The 22,781-nt window shown below is 42.6% G+C and overlaps 1 protein-coding gene across 3 annotated transcripts in view; it reads left to right on the top strand.

Annotated features, from left to right (window-relative positions):
* Positions 1 to 22,781, top strand: part of pdzrn3b (PDZ domain containing RING finger 3b) — a 108,735-nt gene that overhangs the window by 5,060 nt on the left and 80,894 nt on the right. For 2 of the 3 annotated variants that reach the window (XM_080778038.1, XM_080778037.1), the window contains exons 2-3: positions 90 to 176; positions 3,042 to 3,149. The exons of the other annotated variant lie outside the window; for it this stretch is intronic. In XM_080778038.1, the coding sequence (XP_080634164.1) occupies positions 90 to 176; positions 3,042 to 3,149 (195 nt within the window). The remainder of the gene's footprint in view (positions 1 to 89; positions 177 to 3,041; positions 3,150 to 22,781) is intronic. 3 annotated transcript variants of the gene reach the window in all.

Here is a 22,781-nt window from a genome sequence, read left to right as displayed (position 1 = left end):
AATATGACTGGAACTATTAAAGATTATAGATTGTAGCCTATTGCTGTTTTCTCTGTTTCATATGTCTTTGTCTTGTCATGTCTCTGCAGGAAGGTGAGGCGAAAAATGTCACTGTAATTCTTCATCGAGAGGGTGGATCTCTGGGATTTAACATCATAGGCGGACGACCGTGTGCGGTAGGTCCAAAAGCGGAGACTCTTGGAGGTTTCATCTCAATGGTCAGCCAAGTGTCATATGGCAACCCAGGAATGAAAAGCACATACTCCCAAGCACCACAAACTTTCTCTGTACTAACATATCTCAGACTGTCACAGGCACGCATATGTTTTCAACTCCTGTGGATAGATGGACCACATCGATCACGTTTTATTGTGTTGGTATGTCTGTCTGGTTTAGAGGATTTGGCATTACAGATAAAAAACTATAATTACTTTTATGAGAGTCAAATCTAAGATTACGACTCTGACCACAGTTGTTTTGTCTCTAATTGAGGGGATTTTGATTTTGGTGAAGTAAGTACAGCTGTAAAGGGGGGGGGGGGGGTCTTTTATTTTTATCCCAGCCTGACGATGACCTGTCGGTCACAATCGGTGTCATACTGCCGAAGAGAACCATTAATGATGTCACAGTTTCTGGTTAGATGCAACTGAGAAATCCATTTTATTTCAACATACAACTGCATCTTACACACACACATGGTGTGTCTTTCCACAGAGCCATTAAAATTTGGTCTCCATATCGGTTTCACTGCCTTGCATTTGCCCAAATGTTTGAGAGGTGTTTTCCTAGAACCACAGTGACGCACTTTGCTGTCGCAACAAGGATTATTACACTAAAACATTTTATAGCAGGAAACTATAAAAAATGTCCCGAGATCTTTTAGATTCAACCATTAGTTTCTACCTCTTCTCACTGAACATCCAAGTCAGCCTCTACTCCTCAGATCAGAGTACAAGACCATACAAAACTTTAGTTTGCAGGGTTTGTCTTAAAAAGCGAATTGTTCCCAATTCCATGGCAAGAAACACTTGGTTCAAATGGAAATAAAAACAAAATAGGCCTCTCTAACTTGAGGGCTATAACATAAAATGTTTACATCAGCACTGTTGATGGGTTCGGGGGGTTTGACACAGAAGGGTAACTGGTACAGCTGACGTTAACAAACTAAAAAGGTGAACCTAATGGAAAGGGACAATCCGACACAATAACACTGGCTTTCATTGGATTTTATTTCACCATATTTACGGTTATGTGATTTTCCAAATAAAGGGGAAAATGTAGTATTTATTCTACAGTTTAGATATGGCTGTCATTAATCAAACTTGCACATTGTCAGTGGAATATTGCTGATACTCCCACGATAGCAACACCACATCCACGGTGATGGTTCAGGCTCACAATATTTGGGAATATCGATTCTGACAGGAGAAGAGGAGATTATGTGAAACTCAGCGCAAACACTGTTTATCAGTTAATTTACTGCCCTAAATCTAGAGGCCTATTGACTATTGCATGCGTGCACGGCTGCACGCCTGTGTGCATGCTTGCGGGCGTGCGTGCGTGACCCATTAAGACCTGAAGCCGATTCTACGAGAATTGCCTTCTAAATTGTAACAGTTTTATGAATAAACGTATGTTGCTAAATATATAGCTAAAATAAAAATGCTTTCTCGGTTTTAATGGGTTACGGTAGCTGCACCACACCGATGGTGGCCGCGGTAAGTGTTGGAAAGCATCTGTTGCTGAAAATCTGCTGTTGAATGGGCACACTGTCATGTTGGGTCGCAAGTTGTAGGGAAGCGTCAAATAGCAGCAGGCTTGTTGTTGAAAAAGACATCAAGGCATAGGCTATTTTTAGCCATATAGTAGCCGTCTGTCAGTGTTGGCTCTCAGGCGCTTTCAGCAACTTTTTTTCACACTTACAACCTACTGATCGTCCCGACTTCAGTGTGTAGTAGTGTGTTTGGTGGAGAGCCACCCTGGCTTAACGTCTCTCTCATATATCTCTCTCTATCATGGTCGTGTTACAAATAGTTTGAATGCACCACAGGCAACCTTTGGCCAAAAGGTCCAGGTTAAGCACTGCGTAAGATGCAAAAACAAAAGCATAGCTGAAATAATTTGCAGCAGTCACAGCATGACCTTTGAGTTAATTAAGTGCCCCATTAAAATGTAGCAGTTTTGCGCAACTCTGTAGTAGTGCAGGATGAATTTGATGTGGTTTTGAAGAGAGGAGGGGTGCATATCTTTGGTCCGACACGCAATACCCTACCCCACCCTACCCCAAATCCTAACCTAATCCTAAACGCACACGCCATTAAGCACTGTATACTATACAGGAGTAGGTAGTTTCGAGGAAGAAATCTGATTGGTTGAAATAGCCATCTACCCGTGCTTCAAACGAGTTCTATCGTACAGTATATCATAGTTACATTGACATTGAGTTGACATGTTTTTTTAGGGTAACGCTCGAGGCTGTGCTTTACTGAGGTTATTGGCATTTCAGTGATGCTTGTGGAACTCGGCGAAAGCCTCGTTCCTGACCGCATCACTGGCGTGCAAATAATTACGGTAAAGCACACCCTCTCGTGTAATATTGCTTAAACATGCACCTGCAACCACTTGTCAGCCACTGCAGGCTGTTGAGCCCCAGAGTCAGTGGTAGAGTTAACCAGGACATGTTGCTGACTGCTGTTTTGTTGTTTGTACATGTTTAAAAGACTCTGGGATTAGTCACATGCAGTTGGTTAAAACAGAAAGGTATTTGAATTGACTACATAATATCCTTGGGGTATTTACTACTAGGTTTTAGAGTTTTGATCAGAGTTTAATAGAAGGCAAAACCTTATTTTTTGCAGAATGCTATGTCAAGGTAAACTAACAAACACTCGGGAAGCAAACATATAATTCACATTTGAATATTCTTTGTATTATTTATTGTTGAGATGCGAGATTCCAGATGAGAATCTCTTTGGACAGTAGTTACAGTATCTTACCTGGCTAAACAATTATAATAATATAATAAGTGTTTTTCTCCACAGGAGGACAAAGACGGTACTTCTAATGAAGGCATATTTGTATCCAAGATCGTTGAGAGAGGCGCTGCAGATAAAGAGGGAGGACTTCAGATCCACGACAGAATAATAGAGGTATGTGGCCCCCGTTGGTGTGATAGAAAAAAGCAGGGTTTGGTCATGCCAGAGGTCTTGGATTATGAGACAGCTGTCGTTTTCCTAGTAAAGATTATGACTGCATATTCATAAAGCCTTACAGCCTTAATGCAGTACATGTGAACAACCATGGTGCACCAGTGACATCTGAATGAACCTTCAGTTCAACATGAAATGCTGACATGCTGTTTCAGCATTTATGTTTCAGTGTTACATAATGAATCCTATGGAAGAAAAACAAAACAAAACATATTTCTCTGGCATATAGTCCTCAAGCAAACGGCTATATATTAAGTAGTGGGTGAAATGAAATAAATCAGAGGCTTGGCTGCCTGTCTTTGGTTTTTGAGAGCCCATGGTTTACACCCTGGCTGACGAATCTCACATGACATGACGGCATTGTAGCCGCATCTCCCTTTGCCTTCAAGCTGAATGTCGTGTGGAAAGGCCATGTCACCGTGAGGTCAACTTGAGGGGTGCTTTTTTGGGGGAAAAAACATCATAAAGGCTCACATTATAGCAGAGTGTCAACCAGAGGCTTTCACAAAGGAAGCATTTAACTTTAACACTAAAGTGTATATTGCTGTATGCCACAAGATGACAAATATGGTTTGTCACAGGCATTATTGTCAAACCTCAGTTAAATTGTACCAGAGCAAGTTGACCAGCACAAGATTTGTGTAGATGTTTGTGTGCTTCCATTTGAAAATGTTGTGCAAGAAGAGAAGACTCAAACATCTGGACTATATCGATCACTGTATCGCTTTGCCTTCTTACAGATGAATGCCAGAGCTACTGTAATCACCAGAGTAATGATAAAACAACATACAAGCTTTCCTCTGTCTGTCTGTCTGTACTTACTCACTGTGTATTGTCAAAGCTGAACCTAAGATGTGATATATATATACTGTAAGTCCTTGGTCTTAACCTCTTCAAGTATCAGAATCAAGCGTCTCAAAAGGCCTCTGCTTGTTGACATTTGTCATAAGCTCCCTTAACAATGGCGAGATTGAGCCTCCGAAATGTGATTGTGATTCACTCGGCGCCTGGTGACTTAAGGCTGATGAGGCCTCCAAGTGGGCCACTAGCTGGTGTGGGAGAGGGGATCTGCTCATGTGTCATATGGATATACCACTGAAACTTTGTATAGGTGTGGACTGTATGTGTGTGAGTGTGCGTGAAGGCTGGAGTTTCCCATTAATGGACTAGATACTCAGTTACCTGAGAAGTTGAACTACCTTTAATGTAACCATTCAGCCTTTATCAGCTTAAAAGAATAGAGATTTAGCTTAAGGATGGTAGTGCACTTATGTGGGCAATTTTGTCCTCATATTGTCTTTGAGCCATTGTGAGAGAAGTCACCAAATATGTCCAAAGAACAGAAAACATGAGCAGAAAGGAGATATATTAGGCCTAAGGACACAGCAAAGGTGTGACCTTTAGAGGGTTTACTAGACAAAAACCATCATTAATCATTCAGCCATTGAAATGGTGACGTATATAGACAGCTCATAGTTGCTGTTTTCCCTTGGTGTTTCCCACTGTTTAAGAAAACTGATACTGGTGGTGGTGGTTCAAATTTCGCTGAGTCTCTTTCTGTTACTTGGTAAAAGAAAGGTTCCTTGTCATGTTTCTCAAGCCATAATAAGGAATGCTGCGTCACGAGGAGAGGCTTGAAATTGCTTAGGTTGCATCTTCTACCTGGGGTGATGCTGCTTGTGAACCCATTCCACTGTATAGTGGTGAACTGAGGGAAAAAGTCATACCAGTGTAGAGAACTTCTGTGCGTTGACAAAACCAAACAGCCTGTAGGCCTGTCCTACTTTGCATGCTTTGTTAGACACAGTGTGAATGTGCATTTTAAAGATCTGGTCCACAAGAATCTGAATGCTGTTATTCCATAACACTTCTCGCTCAGTTTATGCTTAGTGCTTCAGTACCAGAGCTGATCTGGAACCTGAAGTGAATTTATTCAAAGCCAGTGGACGAATGTGTCGCATCGCTTCCAGATTTGAAACTCACGAGTCGCGTCACATAGCTGGTTACTTTGCCCTGTTCTCTCCATTCAAAGACAACGCTTCCATATAAACGCTTTCATTTCAATTTTGAAGCTTGCAAACATTTGTAATTTTTAATTCTGAAAACTAAGGTGACTTTTTTCACCTGAAGCTACAAAAAAGAAAAAGAAAAAATGAAATAATGTAGAAAGCATTGAGAGATCAAGCTGGGCCATAGGGGTTGTCGTTATGATGACAAGTTCACCATAAGCAGTTGTTTTCTCTTCCTGTAACGGAGGTGTTAGTTCCAGTAAGTCTACATGGATGTAACATGTACATGATGATCCGTGGCTAGCTACATGTTCCCTCTATAACAGGCTCTTAGCGGGGGAGTGTGATAGCAGATGGCAGTCCTCTACCATGCTACAGGCTGGTATGAATCAGTGTATGAATGCCTCCTTGTTCAGCCAGGGACATTTTTTCTCATAAAAAAAAAAAAAATCAAGCCATGTTTGCTTTTGCTAGCTGAAAAATCTCTAGCACTCTAGTCAGGAGCTGCCTGTTTCCCCTACAAGGTTTTGATAAATACATTTTGCTGTAGTTTAACACTTGAGAATAGAGATTTGCGGACCAATCTCAGTGCACGTCAGTCAGGTGACGCATGATCTCCGTGTTATTTAAACCATCGTAGAAATATAAATTATATTCAGAAATGTATGTCATTGATTTCAAGAATCAACCCTTTACATTAAAATCTTAGCTCAGATATTTCTTGTGAAATACACCTTTTTCCCTTGTATCATTGGTCACAATTTGAAACCCTGTCACATGGTCACAGACAAACACCTTCCCCTTTACCCTGACTGTGGGGAATGGGCTACAGGCCTGTCGGGGTAAAGGGGAAGGTGTTTGTCTGTGACCATCTGACTGTGGGGAATGGGCTACAGGCCTGTCGGGGTAAAGGGGAAGGTGTTTGTCTGTGACCATCTGACTGTGGGGAATGGGCTACAGTTGTAAATGTCACCTTGTAACTCCTCCTCTGGAAACATACTCGGGTCACAGAAGGTGGACAACAACAACTCCTTTAAAGTAAACCTACATTGAGAAGATGCCACGTCCAATGTGAGTCAATGGCCTGCAGAAACCTGTCCCCTACAGCTTGGTTTTGACAGCATTGTATGCATTTAGAACAGGGATTTTCAATCCTTTTCATATCAAGGTCCATTGTTTATTGGGCATTTGAACCACCATTTGATGAGATTTAGCCGCTCAGAAAATGTAGAATATTTTGTTGTCATTGGATAAGATTTTGTCCACAATTCAATGCTGTACTGATGTGGTACCTAATTCTTCTACATTCTCTTCTTGTAAATTAAGTAATGCACATGTGGCCTGGGCCAGCCTAGTGTTCCGGGCACCTAGGCTGTTAAAGTCTGACAGTGTGTCACCGGTTCGACTCCCGATCCTGACGACCTTTGCTGCGTGTCACTCTCCGTCTCTCTCCCCCCATTTCCTGTCAACTTACTATACACTGTCAAATTATTATTATTAATGTATTACTATTATTTCTTTATTAATTTCTATAATGCAGACATTTAACAATAATTTAACTCTTGAGTGTAAATGTATGCTCTCAAGAGTTAAAGATCTATAGGGGTCCATTTGGTTACCAACTCTCCATCATTTAGCTGGGGACCAACTGGAACTGCCTCAAGGACCACTGATTTAGAAGGCTTATGGAGAAAGCAGTGGTGCGGTTGTAGTGCTAAAGCCAGTTGGTTTGGGAAAAGTAACCACTGCTGTTCTGTTGTCATTGTTTACACTAGCTGGTTAGAATAGGGCTGACCTTCAAATTGTCTTTGGGACGAGCTCGAGCTGCACTCCTCTTGTGGCTGAAATTGTATTCTGGACTTTTACTTAAAGTAACGGAGTATTTTCCACATTGCAGTATTGATACTTCAGTACTTTTTCCACCACTGATGAGTTGCAGCATTAGACCATGAATCAAATCATTAATTAATAACCAGCTCAGTGGCCTTGTGGTTAGAGCGTCCGCCCTGAGACTTGGAGGTGGGTGTTCAACCCCCAGCAGGGTCATAGAGCCCCTTTCATGACGACGACAGGCCCAGGAAATAATTCCCCGTGCATTTTTCCCATAGACATTTGAAAAAGTATTTATTTAAAGATCTGTAAGCCTGGAACAAAGCCAACTCGGATTGTGACAAATCATGACAACATGAACAAACACAATATTTTGGGCCGGACAAATAATTACAAAGAAGAAAAACAACAAAAAAAGTGTTGTAACCTGCCAGTGCCTCCCTGCTTGGCACTCAGCATCAAGGGTTGTATTGGGGGTAAGTCCCTGCGACATACTAGTGTCATGTCCAGGGGGTGTACTTCTTGTACATCAAGCTGCCTCAAGCTACAGAAACAGGAGATGGGCTCCTGCCCTATGGGCCTCATGGCCCGGCAAGGCTTACTTACAAAATATTAATTATAGATGTTGTTGTGACTGGAGGTCGCAGTTAACTATGAAACCTTGCATTTTTGACACCTAACCCACAATCCCCATCACTCTGTCATGACCCCCAAGTGCCCAGGTCAGGCGGATGCGTGCACACGCTGATCTGCCCCAGCAGTACAACCTCCACACTCTCACGGAGGAGACTGGCCAGAACTAGAGATCAAACTAGAGTTCTCAACAGGCCCGAAAATTAAGGCCTGGCCCTACCTGGGCCCTCATCAAGCCCTGTACATTCAATACACTGCCACCCTTAGATCTCCATATATGGAGCTGACCTGTTCTGACCTTCCATATCTTGATCTGACCTCATCACACCCTGTACACTCAAGATATGCTCCATATATGGCCAGTGCACGTGACCTCGCCCTCAGGCGTCTTACTGGTATAATTATGTATGATTATAGAACATGTTTTTAAGATTGTTTTAAATATTTCCAGTAGGAAATAACACTCAAGGCTTTTCAAACTTCCAGGCACAGAAGAGTGCCTGGAAATTTCTACTAAATTACTACCTTTTTGGACTATTGAGCACGCCAGACCTTTTCAATTTTGTGAATGTGTTCGATTAACGTGTCACATTTGCTGACATCCAGCAGTAAATCTGTTTGATTCTAAACCTTGTGTGGATATCAAAATCCTTTACAGATGTATGGCATGCTCTATAGACTATATACAGATGGACACTATCATGTGATCCGCATTGTCTTCATCACTGCTTATCATAATGAGCCATCTCCGTAATGTATGATACTTGCATGTCTTTTTACTGTTTCATATGGTCAACCTGGCTGTGGAGTGCTTTTCAATGTCTACATTGCCCTGCATGTCACTTGCATGCGTTTAGCGCCAAGGTCCTCAATATTACATTCAATCCATATTGGCTTGTTTAGGTGTGTTGTTGCTGCTGCTGCAATTAGCCTAGCTTTTAGCCACTAGCAGAGTGTACCGTACCAGCTCCAAGTAAACATGCATGGTAAACTGAAGTTAATGATGAGGAAAAACATACAACATGTTGCATTGGAGGCATGGCAGTCTTGTTACAGTTAGACGAGAGAAGGGGTTAAATAAAGAAAAATTAAAAGTAAGAATATTCAAATATACAAATGTTGTGGTTCAAATCCCATGGTTCTGAACAAAGCAAATCAGCACAAACTTTGGGCATAATAATTGCTTTAAATTTTTAATTCTGTTAACAACTCTATATCATTTTGATTTACACCATATGGCATTAATCTAGTGTTTTTCAAGGTCTTTCCAAGAAATGCATGTGTTTTTCCACTGTGATTATTCACCCCTGTAAACTGGCTGCACAATTTAGCTCCATGGGGCTCAACAATGCATCTTAAATAAGGGACTCTAATTTGTGACGGTACCATTAGTGTTCTGTACCAGATGACGCAAGGCCAATTCACTGGCAATTACGTCTGTTTGTCTAACCTGTTCGAGATGCATAATATATTTCTGCACGATTGGCTCAGGAGGAGGAGGTGCGTCGTGGAAAAATGCCACAGGTCGCAATCAAGCATGTATGAAAAAGAGCCCAGAGCCTGCTTTAATTACAATGGTTCTAAGGCAACATGTCTCTCTAATTAAAATATGGTACAATCTGGTGATCAAGATTAAGAAGGTCAATTATTGATTAAAACATTGTCACAGTACTGCAGTCAGTGCAGTGCAAACAATGATTCATCCTAGAAGGATGACACTGATTTGGAAGCATCTAAGTAATTACACTTAAAATTAAAGATGAAGAGACGATGCATAAATCAAAGTTAGACTTTGGCATGTAGTGGCTCAGCTATGCACTATGGGCAGCTAGCTTTCCCATGTTGCTTTGTTGGTGTTGTGGCGGCTTTTCTGCATGGGGTTGCTGTTTTAAACTTGGAGAAAATCTGTTAATTGAGTTGTTTTAAGTAGCAGCTGTCAGTGTTTTGAATTGCTTTCGCTTTGTAACAGGGTCATTGATGTACAAGTTCACACTTTTGGCTGTGGAGCTCTGTGGGATGACTTGCATGACTTATCTACTTTGGAGTTGTGAGAGGTAACCCTGTGTACCACTTAACACCCCACACCTCGCTGCAGTGTGTTTCATACCAGCTCACCAGGCCAGAATCACAAACCTTGCCAACCACCACGTGTGGAAATGGTGGCTGGTGATGTGTGAGCTGTGTTAAGGGAAGATCCTTAATTCTTTCTGGTCTCAGGGTATTAGTATTTCTCCTCCTCCCATGCAAAAGGGGACTGAGTTGTCTGAAGAGTTTGGTGGAGAAAATGAGCAAGAACAATTAGCGTTGCTAGCTTCCAGTATTGTGGCATACTGACTCTGTCACTTTTTCCTGTAAACACTCCAAATATTGTTCTAATCGTTGGAAAATTGTGACCACCAAAAGTTAAATATTCATTACTTCTTTTTTTATTCAGTAACTCCTGTGCTGCTTTGCTGTTGGTGCACAGGGCCTTCAAACCCAATTTCACGTAGGCCTACACAGTACACTGCAAGGTCCTTACTACTGTCACTAATGGATTGTCACAGCACATGGCATCCTCAGCAGGACATGTGCTGCAAGTTCCCCAGGCGTTATTTCTGACCTGGAGGGCTATGAGGAACAGACATGGCTGTTATTTCCCTAAGGGGGATCACATGTTATTTGGCATTCTGCAGCAAGAAGCAGACCTTTGTTTGGCCCTTTATTGGATTTTGGGCCTTGTGCAGGCAGCCTGTCTCTTACCCAGATGGGGCAGGCTGGATGAGTGTGGCTTTGCTCTGCACTGCTGTCAGCCTTCTAGCCAGGATGGATCCACCCTACGCTATGCAGGCCAAGCCTAGCAGCAAGCCACATTCCTCTGCCCCGTGGACCAGCTGAGGAAAGAGCAGGACATTAAATCAAATCTAACTTTAAAGCGTCCATAATCAGCTTCTGGTGGTAGCCGCTGTGCTATGCAAGGGTTAGTTTGAAGAAATGAAGACAGGCACATCTTTGTTTTCTGCTGCTCCATATGGGGGGGAAAAAGAGATGGCCGTTTTTGTTGTTGTTTTTTTAGGCTGTGGAGTTGGTTCAACTCTGAGTTGGTGTGAGGTGTGCTACGGCTTGCTTGAAGCCAGAAGGCTCCCTTTGTCTATGTCCCTCGCCACACACACACACACACACACACACACACACACACACACACACACACACACACACACAGTCACACACACACACACACACACACACACACACACGCGTACAACATTGTATTTTCCACTCCGTTTAAACAGTCTGCATCCTCAAAGGCGAGCCGGCACTTGATGATTTTCTTGGAGACACACAGTCTGGCCCTACTGTAAATGTGTTTGCTCTGCTCCAATATGGCCTCTTTATGGTCGCTCCACTGGCTCCTTATTCATCGGAGCTGCTGGGTTAATTTATGGCTCCTAAAAGGTTTTTTTTTCTGGGGGGGTCAGAAATAGACAGGTGTAATTAAGGCTAATTTGCCTGCCAATCAATCATCGGTTTGTGTAAATGGATCAGTTACAATCGGCTCAACTTGCCCTCCCAGCTGCTCTGCTTGTCAGTCCCTGACCCTTACGCACAGACTGCCCACCATCCCCTAATTAACTACCCTCAATTAAACCCTAATAGGCTGATTAACAGACCCTTGGCTGTGCTGTAATGGCGCGTCGTTTCCTCTCAGAATCCCCCTCTGAAATGTGTCCCAACTGCAGCACGTTAATCACTACCCACTCCCATATCACTCTACCTCTGTGCCTCTCTCTCTCTCTCTCTCTCTCTCTCTCTCTCTCTCTCTCTCTCTCTCTCTCTCTCTCACAAACCATAGATGCTCCACTGCTCCATCAATGGGCTTGTGCACTCGTTTCTTAGAAGAAAAGTTAAAACCAGTTACAGATGAGTTATTGGTTTAAATCAGGGACGGCTCCAGGGGGGGGGGGGGGGGGGGGGGGGGGGTTTAGCTCCCTCTGGTGGTGGCTTAGCCCTCCCCCTTCCCCACAAACCCAATTGACTGACTTCTATGTAAACCAAAATTAATTAGCCCCCCCCCTCATCCTGGGAGCTGTAATACAGTGTGCGGACTGTGTTCCTTTTCCCTGTATGATATGATACGATACGATACAACTTTATTGTCAGCTGCCTTTCACTGAAATTTGCTTTGCGTCCATGACATCACCGTTCAAGATACAGACAGGACATAAACAATACATTACACAAGGTACATTACAGTACACAAATCACAGAAGCAGGCCCAAGCGGTGGCGTAACCGTCTGGGCACCCGACTGGTAATCCAGTCGCAGTGTGCCGCGGGTTCGACTCCTGAGCCCGACACGGCCTTTACTGCATGTCTTCCCCCATCTCTCTCCCGTTTCCTGTCAGCCTACTGTCTGTCCCTTAAAAAAAAACCAATAAAAAAAAGGCGTAAGCCGCAAAAAAAATAATCACAGAAGCAGACAGGAACAAGAACAATAGAACATATCCTCTTGGTTTGCCGATTTTGGTTTAAACGTACGTATCTTTTTGTTCAGCACCTGTAGAATGTTTTAGAGATGTGTGAACCACCTTTTCAATTCCCCCTCTAAATAGCCTACCATAGTCCCCCCAGTCACACTTTCTGGAGCCGTCGCTGGTTTAAAGAGACAGAGATAAGCTTGGTAGATTTGTCAGGTTTAGTAACAACATGGTGGCAGTTAATCACACTAGTGTTTGGTATATAAACTGGGTTCAGTAGAGTGCAAATCTCCGACGGAGGCATGCCCTATTAATACTGTGAAAAAAGTAACATCAAACTATCTATCTATCTCTTTCTCTCTCTGTCTGTTTTTAGGACAAATCGTCAAACATTGTGCTTTGAAGTGGTGTCATTGAACCACATAATTGAACACATTATGTCAGATGATCAAGTCTGCAAAATTCAAAATCTGGATGCAACACTGAGTTGTCATCTAGTCACAAAAACAGAAAATGATTTTGTACAGTGGAAACTAGAAAACTGCACTGCTCAGAGTGTCTCTGTGAAGCTGGGTTGCTTAGCTAGGGCTGTGTATGTCAAGAGTTGGCGGCCATCAGAGTGCGAGGAAGATGGGGGGAATAACATTTCTGCAATGCACGGTAAAACCGTCTGCAGTTGTGGTGCCCCCTATGGGCATAAGTGAAAGTGCTTTTGGAGGTGCGCTCTGGAGCCCCTCAACATGCGATTCCAGATTGTGGTTGATTGGAAGTTTCGTTCATGACATGACATTATTTGTAAGAAATGGGCCCCTCCCACTCATGCTTGAAGCCAGTTACAGGCAAACAGTATATGATATAAAAACGTGTTTGATGGTCATTGTCTTATGACTCACAAGATCCTGTGTACCTAATTTGGTTAAACAAAGCATCTTTCTGCAACAAACAGTGACATTTGTAGCATTTGTGGAACCCCCACCCCCGGGTTGTTTAGAACCCCCCAATGTGTCATTCAATGTTTGCTCTTTGCTGTAGATTGGACACGTTATTCATGATTTTTGTTTGTCATATAGAAATAAATTAATAAATAAGCCCCTACTAAAAAATGGCCTGCTTACAGCATGCACACGCAATATGGCTCTGATCGGCCAATACACACTCACGCACAGGACCGAATGAATCTCCTGGTGGACTGTTGATCAAGGAAACACTGTGTAGTGTTATTAGACAGAAGCTGTAGCAGTTGACTTCATATCAGTGATTGTTGGCATGACATGCATGGCGTTATGCACGCATGGATTTAGTTGCAAGATTTCTTTGCCCGAGTTCATCAAAGTCCCGTGTTTTGAACTTGAGCTTAACCGATGGCATCACAGATAAATACTTCTCCCACAATTTGGTGCTTGTGAGATGATTATATGACCAACTCCAACATTATGGCGATGTACATGATGTGACTTTCCTGTTTCAGTACTTGGCAGGCAAGCAGCAACAGCTCTGATATGTTCCTGTATGGCGATATGGACCCATAGTGGTTACAACAACAACATGATTTTGTGTCACTTTTTCATGATCCAACATCACCCCTTTTATCAGACTGTGGGATATAGAGTTCCAAGATATCTGCTCTCATATCATAAATCAAAAAGGATAAGACTATTAATTTCAAATGGATGCTATGCTCCAGTGAAACTCTTTGTTACACACACTATCAAACTCAGTTACACATCATCCGTTGTAGGCCTAACACTCCCCTATATACACTAAATGTGGTTCAACCTACTGCCAACAGATGTTAGGATTATTTCTATATGGCCCCATTAGGACATTCCATATCATTGCTGGCGAGCAGAGACAGTGCATCTCCATATTTCAACTTTGGAATGCCCTATGTTTTGCGTTTGACAGAGTGCAAAAGTAGCAAATCGTGAGAAAACATGCAGAGCTATATAATGACATATAAACCTACCCAAAATAGGGATAGGACAGGTTGAAAGTAGTTCATTCTGTCTATGAGTTTTATAATTATTTAACCAATGAAAGGTGTTATTATCAAGAACGCAATCTGGGAACCCATTCAGAAAAAAGGTGAAAAATATTTTTAGTTTTTGCTTTGGGGGCACCACCTCCTTTTTGTGTAGAAACAGGCCCCTTCCATATTTAGTCCACTTCCTCCTTGGTGCTACTGTGTTTATTTCTTACTGACAACAACAGTACATGTTTAGGGCAGTGTTGCTTAACAGATTAGCTGTTGACAGAATCTGTCTTGAGAGATTATCAAGAACGTAACATTAACTACATTCGATCCATTGAAACTTTTTTCATTTCCTGAAAAGTAACAGAATTGGACATACAGTACAAGGTTTCTACCTAACGGAGATGATATGCAAAAGAGGGGGAAAAAGCATAACATTGACATCACCATGGATAATTCACCCCACTCTGACTAGAAGATGTTAATTTATGTCGGCGCTAATTGGACTACATTGACATCGACACACAGATGTTACGGATATGTGTAGATTTAGAATAACATTGATGTGCAGTGGATCTGTGATGCAAAAAGAGACACAGCACACCTGCCATATTTCAAGTCGAGCTTGGAGAGCGAATTGGTATCATTTGACCGTTGAAGGTTTGTGTCTCAGTCGGAGTTCTTTGACGAGTTACAAAAGTACCAAAGCAAAGGCCAGGCTTCTATTGTCCAAATGTTTTCTTCCTTCCACCAACTAATCTTGACAATACAGCCAGCTTTAGAATGTCTCTCATTCTTCCTAGCTTTGGCAGATTTTTCTTTTTTTCTTTTTCTTTTTTTCTCATTCAGTAAGTGGAACTGGTGACCGCTGTGTTGGCTTTTCTGATGCAAATGTGTGCAAATAGAAGCGTGGTTGTAGGCCTGTGTTACGCCGCTTTTTCTCTGGACCTTTTCCGTGGTCCCCTGACAGAGATGTTCCCTTTCAAGTGTTCATCTCTCTGTCTCATTCAAGACTTCCTCCTTCCTTTGACGAAAAGTGCAATTTGCGAGGTCTGAGGGAGCAGGGAGAGCAAGGGAGATGTAGAAAGAAACGGAGAGTTACAGTATGTCCTTGCAGCCGTCTCTCCCCACATGTCTCCATTTATGTCCTGTGTTCTCAGAGGCTGTGTTCTAAAGCGTGGGCTAACTTTCTCTCACCCTGTCCTCCCACTATAGACGAGGATACTTACAGTACAGCTGCTGCTGAGTCCCTGCAAGTAAACTCTTCCTTCAGGACGAGTACTTACTTATGCAATGTGTTTGTTGATGTCACTTGTCATGTATCATTGCTTAATCAGAAAAAACAGAGCTGTTATTCATTACTGGATGTTTGAGAACGTAATGGAGGCAAAACAACCGTCATTGTGAATTAGACCACACTGGCGATGGATAGCCTGTGTTTTTTAAGCTCTACTGCAGGCTTGTATTACACTAACTGCTAGCTGTCATAGGTTATTAGTGAAAACCTCAAGGACACAGGGGAAAATAGTCTATTTTTGAATCACACCCTCAGCAACAATGTGCTTATTCCAAATCCACCAGGGAATCTCTCACTATTTAGTGAAAATCCAGTTATTTTCTGTAACTTGTGCTTGCTGAGTTAAATTTAAACTGGACTTTAAAAAAAAGTTAGTTTAAAAGCACAGTAAAGGTCCTTGACTGAATGCGTTTTTCGGAAAAACTCCGAAAAACGCAGCAGTGTGCAGACACCTTAATATAACTAGTGGTTTTTGGGGGTCATATGCCAACCCCCCCACCCCTACCAGTACCTACCCACACCATATGAGTAGTGTTTACTTGAAGTTAAAGACGTTGTGTCCACAAATTCTTGTAGATTATGACACATGATAGTGTGAAGGTAGGGCATAACTAGCAGGCTCAGGGGAAGCCATGGGCCACCAGCTGAGTGTCGAGAGCCTGGTTCCAATGTCAACTTCAAAGTGTCAATAAAGAAACCATTGCCAACTGTTGAACTCTGATTAGAACATCTACAATGACACCTACCCACAGCACAAGTGTCAAGACAATCGGACAATTACACCAGCCTAGAATGTCAGCCATTTTGTCTTTATCTTGGATGGAGATCCAAGGAACCACCCCCCCCCCCTTATTATTCCAAAGGATTGCTGCTTGGCCAGATGCACGATTGATATGTGCAGGTGGTAAAGGATATCCCCATGAGTAACATTTCCCAGCGAACTTGAAAGGGAGTATTTCCCCTCTTGCCATCTTATGAAAACAGTAGTCTCCAGCAGAGAGATAGGAAAGCCCAGTAAAAGAAAAAGAAGCGTATTTCAAGTACATTGTCCTTCATGCTTGACAATAGTCCACCCATTGTAGATAATGCTCTTTTTTTCACTTCTTTTCGGTCTACACACCATAAGTCTGTTCACCCCAAGTTCATTTAAAAAATAAGACTGTAGCCTGTTCTATGTGTCAGTGGGGGAGACAGAACATTATTGAACTGAAGTGCAAAGCCGTCTCTCCTCTGTGTGCACCGCCGTGAGCCTATACATGTGCTGTGGCGCAAGGCAGAGTCTTCCACTCCAACTTCAGCTTCAAGTTTATTGTCAAATCACAAGTTTATACAGGTGTACAAGCGTGGGTAAAATGTACAATCCCCAATGATTTGCAGTTAAAGTAGGTGCTGTGAGACATACCTGCTGTCTCTCTTTGACCTTAGAGTGGGTGTAAAAAAAGAATACTGATGCCTTCCTTCCAGCAGAAGTGGGTCAGAAACTCAAGTTAGAGATAAAATATATTACTGTTTGAAGAGCAGAGGCTACACAGAGATCATGATGGGGGCCAAGAGGACACAGATTTTGGATTTCAGCTGTGCAAATTGGTCAAGGTGGGTGATCTTAAATAAACCTCCCGGCGGCAACTGTAGAGGCCCTCAGAGTGCTAACACATTGACAACGGTGTATTTCTGCTCTTACTATCTTCCTCCCTGCTTTTTCCATTTCATTTATTCATTTTCTTCCCAGACGAGCTTTGCTCGCATGTGCGTGGTGGTCGCCACTTTCCTTTCAAACTTGGCCTAGATTCATGTCAGATATCTTCTCTTTTGTTTTCATATCATATGCCATCATCCAGCCTTATTCTGCCAGGACATGCACTCATAGGGATAAGAAGAGGCACCAAGCAACAAGGCAAATGTGAGATTTAGGAGCTTAGAAATCCAGCCACCTGATGCAGCACTGATGAAGATAAAGTAAGAATAGGCCTCATGTGTCCTACATTTATTTTACGAAATGCTTGTTCAATTGTAAATGTTTGATTGAGAGTAGGAACATTTTCCTCAATCAATTGGCAAAGCAGCTTGTGTGACTCTCAGAGAGAGAGAGATAGAGCAAGTCTGGTTTTAACACCATGGCCCCTCTGCTTTCCAGCCATGCTATATCAGGCCAGCAGCTGCTGTCTCTCAGCAAAGGCATGTTGGCTTCCTGGGCTTGGCTTCCACGCACGTGCATGCACACACACACACACACACACACGCACACACACACACACACACACACACACACACACACACACACACACACACACACACACACACACCGGATCTTAAACAAGGCCCTTTATTTTTGGGGTCATGGCTGTCCCACAAAAAAAGAAAAAAACAGTGGAGGGGGCGCAACATCTTCTGCCGTTCTCGTTCGATTCCTTGACATAACTTACATTTTGCACTTTTCATTCCGAAAAGCTTGGATTCAATGGCTGCAATAATATTTTTAAAACATTATCACCCCGTGTTAAGCTTGCTGTGGAAATGAGTACCACATGGTCGGACAACACTCGGCACATGTGGGTGAAGTGAAATGAAAGCTCCTCTTGTCTGTCCTGGACCTCCAACTTGTCCCTTACCTCCAAGCAGCAGACATGCTACTGCAAACAAACCACAACCACAGTACATAAGACAGACTCACCCAGCTTCCCCAGAACACATTTTATCCTCTTTCTCTCTCTTACGCACACGCTAACACACACACACACGCTCACACACACACACACACACACACACACACACACACACACACACACACACGCGCGCACACGCTCACGCTCACACACATGCTCACACACACACACACACACACACACACACACACACACACACACACACACACACACACGCTCTCACACACACACACACACACACACACACACACACACACACACACACACACACATGTCCCAAGCAGCACATAACTCAAACAGTAAATATAGGAAACGTTCACAGCACCAGCCAACACTAAAGGCATTGCAGGTATTCCGCAAGTTATGGGCTGTGTTCTCATAATTTAGTCCGAAAGTGAAGTGGTTCCAGACTGTTAATGTCTGTCACAGCAGAGTCAGAGCCCTGTGATTATTTTGGTGCAAAGGTCCAAATAAACCCCTGTGTGGGTCATGACCCTGCTGATCTGAACCAAATGTGCCATGCTTTCTGACCTTTCTTGAAAGCCTTACTTTGCTGAGTAGCTTGATGTGCGCAGCACAAAAAGTCCTGCTGCCCCCCCTCCCTCTCGCTACTGCTGTCCTCCTAAGCTCTTCCTCTGTAAATGTTGCTATAAAACATTCCTCTGGTAAGAACAGAGCACCTCACAGGCCTCTGGTTTATCCTCCATTCAGTTTATTTGCACAACATCATTTGTCAGGTAGTCAGCAGGCAGGTTTTTAGACAAATATACAAATCCTTACTTGAGCCAAGCTTTTGAAGGTCCCTTCAAAATGTGTCCAGCCAAATGGATTTCACATCGATCATATGCATCGGAGAGGGTGATGTAGGAGGATATGGTCTGCAAGCGCTGCTTTTAAATCAGTTGATGTGGACAAACATTTTCATCACAAGCCAGGGGATTTCATTTTGAAGGGCGAGCGATTAGTCAAGTAGTGATAGTCAACACTTTCAAACACCTTCAAAGCCTAAAGGACTCTGTCAAGCGTGTTTCAACTATCTCTCTCCTTTTCTCCTGTGGAACAATTTACACGGCCCTCAAAAAGCTGGTCAATATTTATGTAAGCGTGTACATTAGGGGGCAGGCAGGCGGAGCTCTGATCAAACATCTCTTTCATGTGTGACCTTCCCCTGACTACACTCACAGAAGCACCTAACCAGGCCGGGGGTAATCAGATGTCAAGCTGGGTGTTCGCCAAGGAATCAAGCACTGCCCCGTACATGGAGGCCAATGCTACTGCACATCCCCCATGGTCTACCCATCTGACTTTATATTCGCTCTCGGCATGAATGATTGAATGAATGAATTTATATAGCACCTTTCCAAACATATACCGGTAGTTACAAAGTGCTTTACAGACTTTAAAAAAGTAAAAAAACGGCAACCATCAAAAACATCAGAAACAACAAAACCTTAAAAATAACAAAACATCAAAGACAATCGAAACAATAATATAATAGGACATTTTAAAACGGCATTTATAGTCGGCTGGTAAACAAGTTTGTGCCTAAGAGCCAAGGGCAGGGTGTATACAGAGCAAAGGTGCCCAGGCCACAAAAGCCCGGTCCCCCCGGGTGACAAGGCGAGTTGTGTGAGGATCTACAATAGAAGGCCCCTATCTGAGGATCTGAGGTTGCGCACAGGCTTATGGGCTTCCAGCAAGTCTGTAATGTAACTGGGAGCTACAGAAGTCCATAGATTCTAGGGCTTTAAAAGTGATCAATAAAATCTTAAAATCTATTCTGTAGCTCACTGGGAGCCAATGTAGGCTAGCCAGGAGGGGTGTAATATGCTCACGTTTCCTTGTATGGCATGTCTCAGGAGCAGCAAATGGTACATTCCTTGACACGTACTATTGCATTCATTATCAGACGTGAAAAGACAGAATCATGGAATATCTGTTCAGAAATGGCTCAATCCTTTCTTGTAATTATGACATGTCTCAAATGTTATGACATCCTATTAAGGATCCCTTAAAAATAATTGAAAGGAAAGCATACATTCTCATGTGCAGATGCAAGAAGCACTTATTTAGAGGTCAATAGCCATTGGAGTCAGCACTGGTGCCATTGCGGTGAAGTCTTCCCTATAAGATCACACTGTAAGTGCTGGTCTTGAGTCGTAATCCAGGACCCTATTCTCAGCAAGTAGAAAGTGGGTAACTTTGCTTTTACAATTACTGGGAAATGTTTTCTCTGAGGTTTTGAGTCATTTGTCAGGCAATATAAGTAACCACCACTGTCATTCATGAATGCTTGTATGTAGTTAGCTATGTTTGAGCTTTGTTTAGCCACGTTTTGTGGCTTATGATTTAAAGTACGTAACAGAACTCTAGGGGGTGAGCAGACTGGAGACTCTGCTCACTCAGCAGTGAGAGGCACTGAAAGGCACTGAAATCCCATTGGAAGTGGCTCTGATGAGGAGTAGTTTTTGACAGCATAGTTACTTTCTGTCTCTTTCTCATGTCGCCTTTACCCAAGTCTCTTTTTTTATTCATGCTATTCTCTCCTCCTCTCGAGTACTGTCTCGTATTCACTCATTCCTCAACCTCTGATCGATGAAATGTGACTCTTGTTGTGTTGTCTAAATGTCAAATCTAGCGGGGATGTGATGGATGACATAAAACACCATTAACGATTAATTGCCCTCTCATTAATTGTCTTCTTAAAACAATACCTAAAGCTATCTCTGACAGGTAATCGTTGTATACTGTTACCTTAAGACCTATAACAAAACCTGGCAGTAAAATCAGACCAGGTCTGGTTGTTTCGGTGAAACATAACATTGACATGGCACATAACCACAACACAACCAGTTAATCCACATTAATGTGTGCAAGATGCCTTCTTATACTAAAGGGTGGAATAGTAACTGTTTTCGTCTGTTATTACTGGGTTATTCTACTGAATGCATGGAGTGCTTTTTGAATTGGAAGGACTCTCCCACTTCCCCTCTTGAAACCCGCTCCCTGTACTGCTCTCAGAATCTGCTCCAACGATATGTGAACAGGCTTAACCCATTCTGACCGGGCACCCATTTTGGTGTTGGCATCATGTTATGCTTTAGCTATTGAAAAATAGCAGATCTACAAGCTCATATCGCGCCACCGAGTGGCGCGATACGAGCTTGTAGGTCTGCTATTTTTGAAAAATTCGAAGAACGACTGACATTTTTATAATCTGATCTCAGGTCAGAATGGGTTAATCAGACCAGTGTGTGTCCCGTGGAAACCTTGTATGAATCTGATCTCAGGTCAGAATGGGTTAAAGCATGGTATGTGGGTGGGACAACCAATGAACAAGTGAGGGCCGAGTATCGTCAGTATTTTATATGTATTAATGTAACTCATACAGGATGGATGGCACTCGATTGAAGAGAATAAGTATTACTTATTACAGAGAGTATTACAGAGAAACTAGGGCACTTTTGTAATTATAAAAACTCAAAAGGTTTGATACATTTTCATGTATTGATTCGATGGCACCTATTCTGTGAAATAACTGGACTGCACGCCAGTACTTTGTATGGAGACTTTACTGTCGTATGCATCCATGACTTTCTCATGAGGAATGCTCTTAAAGGACCACTTCACCACTTTTCAACCTATCTTCATATAATTGGTCCTCACTAATAATTTCTACTCTGTCTCTGTCTCATAGGAGGGATGTGGGCAGTTTAGAAACCGTCTACCAGTGACATCAACATTAGGCATTCTTTTTTTTTTACAATTTATTTTTGTGAAAATCTAAACATTTAATGTTTAGATTTTCATTATCGTGAGAACGATGGCTTCCATTTTCGCATTGCAACTTTTCAGGACTAGAAAGCCTGCAGTTTCTATTAGCTTGTATTCCCCATCGATGATGTCACTGGAAGACGGTTTCTGAACTGCCCACAGCCCTCCTATGAGACACAGACCAAGTAGAAAAAAAATTCGCCATTTTTTTCATGATTATTAGTGAGGACCTAGTATAATATGAAGATAGGTTTAAAAGTGGTGAAGTGGTCCTTTAATAGGCAAGGCTGCCTATTAACTTACGGTATACATTTTGTCTTTCACTATATTTGTGGTATGTGATATTTTACATAGGCTATTCAATGTACAGTACGTTATGTACACCCTTTTTCAATTATTTTATTCTGCTGTCATGGCCAGGTCCCTCTTATTAAAATATACTGTATCTGTTTGAAGAGACTTTCTGATCAAAAATAACGACATGCCGTGATCTTAGCGTATGCTGCTCTTCAGCTTCATGTTCAGGGCCACCATTTCCCATATCATTGCCATTGCAGAGACTGTCTGTTGCAGGAGCGGCCATCTTTCCGTTGAGACGGTCAGGACCCAAGAGGACAGTCACAGAACTCAGTCACTCAGATGTTCTTGTTTGCGGCCCCTTGAGGCTTTCCCAGCTGACTGAGCTGCTTTTCCTGTACCCCCACCCCAACATCCCCTCATCAAATCACTAGAACAAGAATTATCCAGCTGTAACTTGAGGAGAAACTCTTGCCTGGAAACACATGATTCGCTTAGGCAAATTAGCCTCTCCATTCAGCGTAGCCTTTTTATACCTCCTTAGAAAAATGCCTTGCTTTCGTGCGCCTCATTCCAGAGGCTCATCAGTAATTGGTAAACAAGCGAGTTTTGAGCAAAAGCACAGCCCGGGACCTGAGGGA

This window comes from Protomyctophum bolini (assembly GCF_963924005.1).
Source record: "Protomyctophum bolini genome assembly, chromosome: 2".
In the NCBI taxonomy this organism is placed as follows: domain Eukaryota; kingdom Metazoa; phylum Chordata; class Actinopteri; order Myctophiformes; family Myctophidae; genus Protomyctophum; species Protomyctophum bolini.
This window is presented reverse-complemented; position numbering and strand designations above follow the sequence as displayed.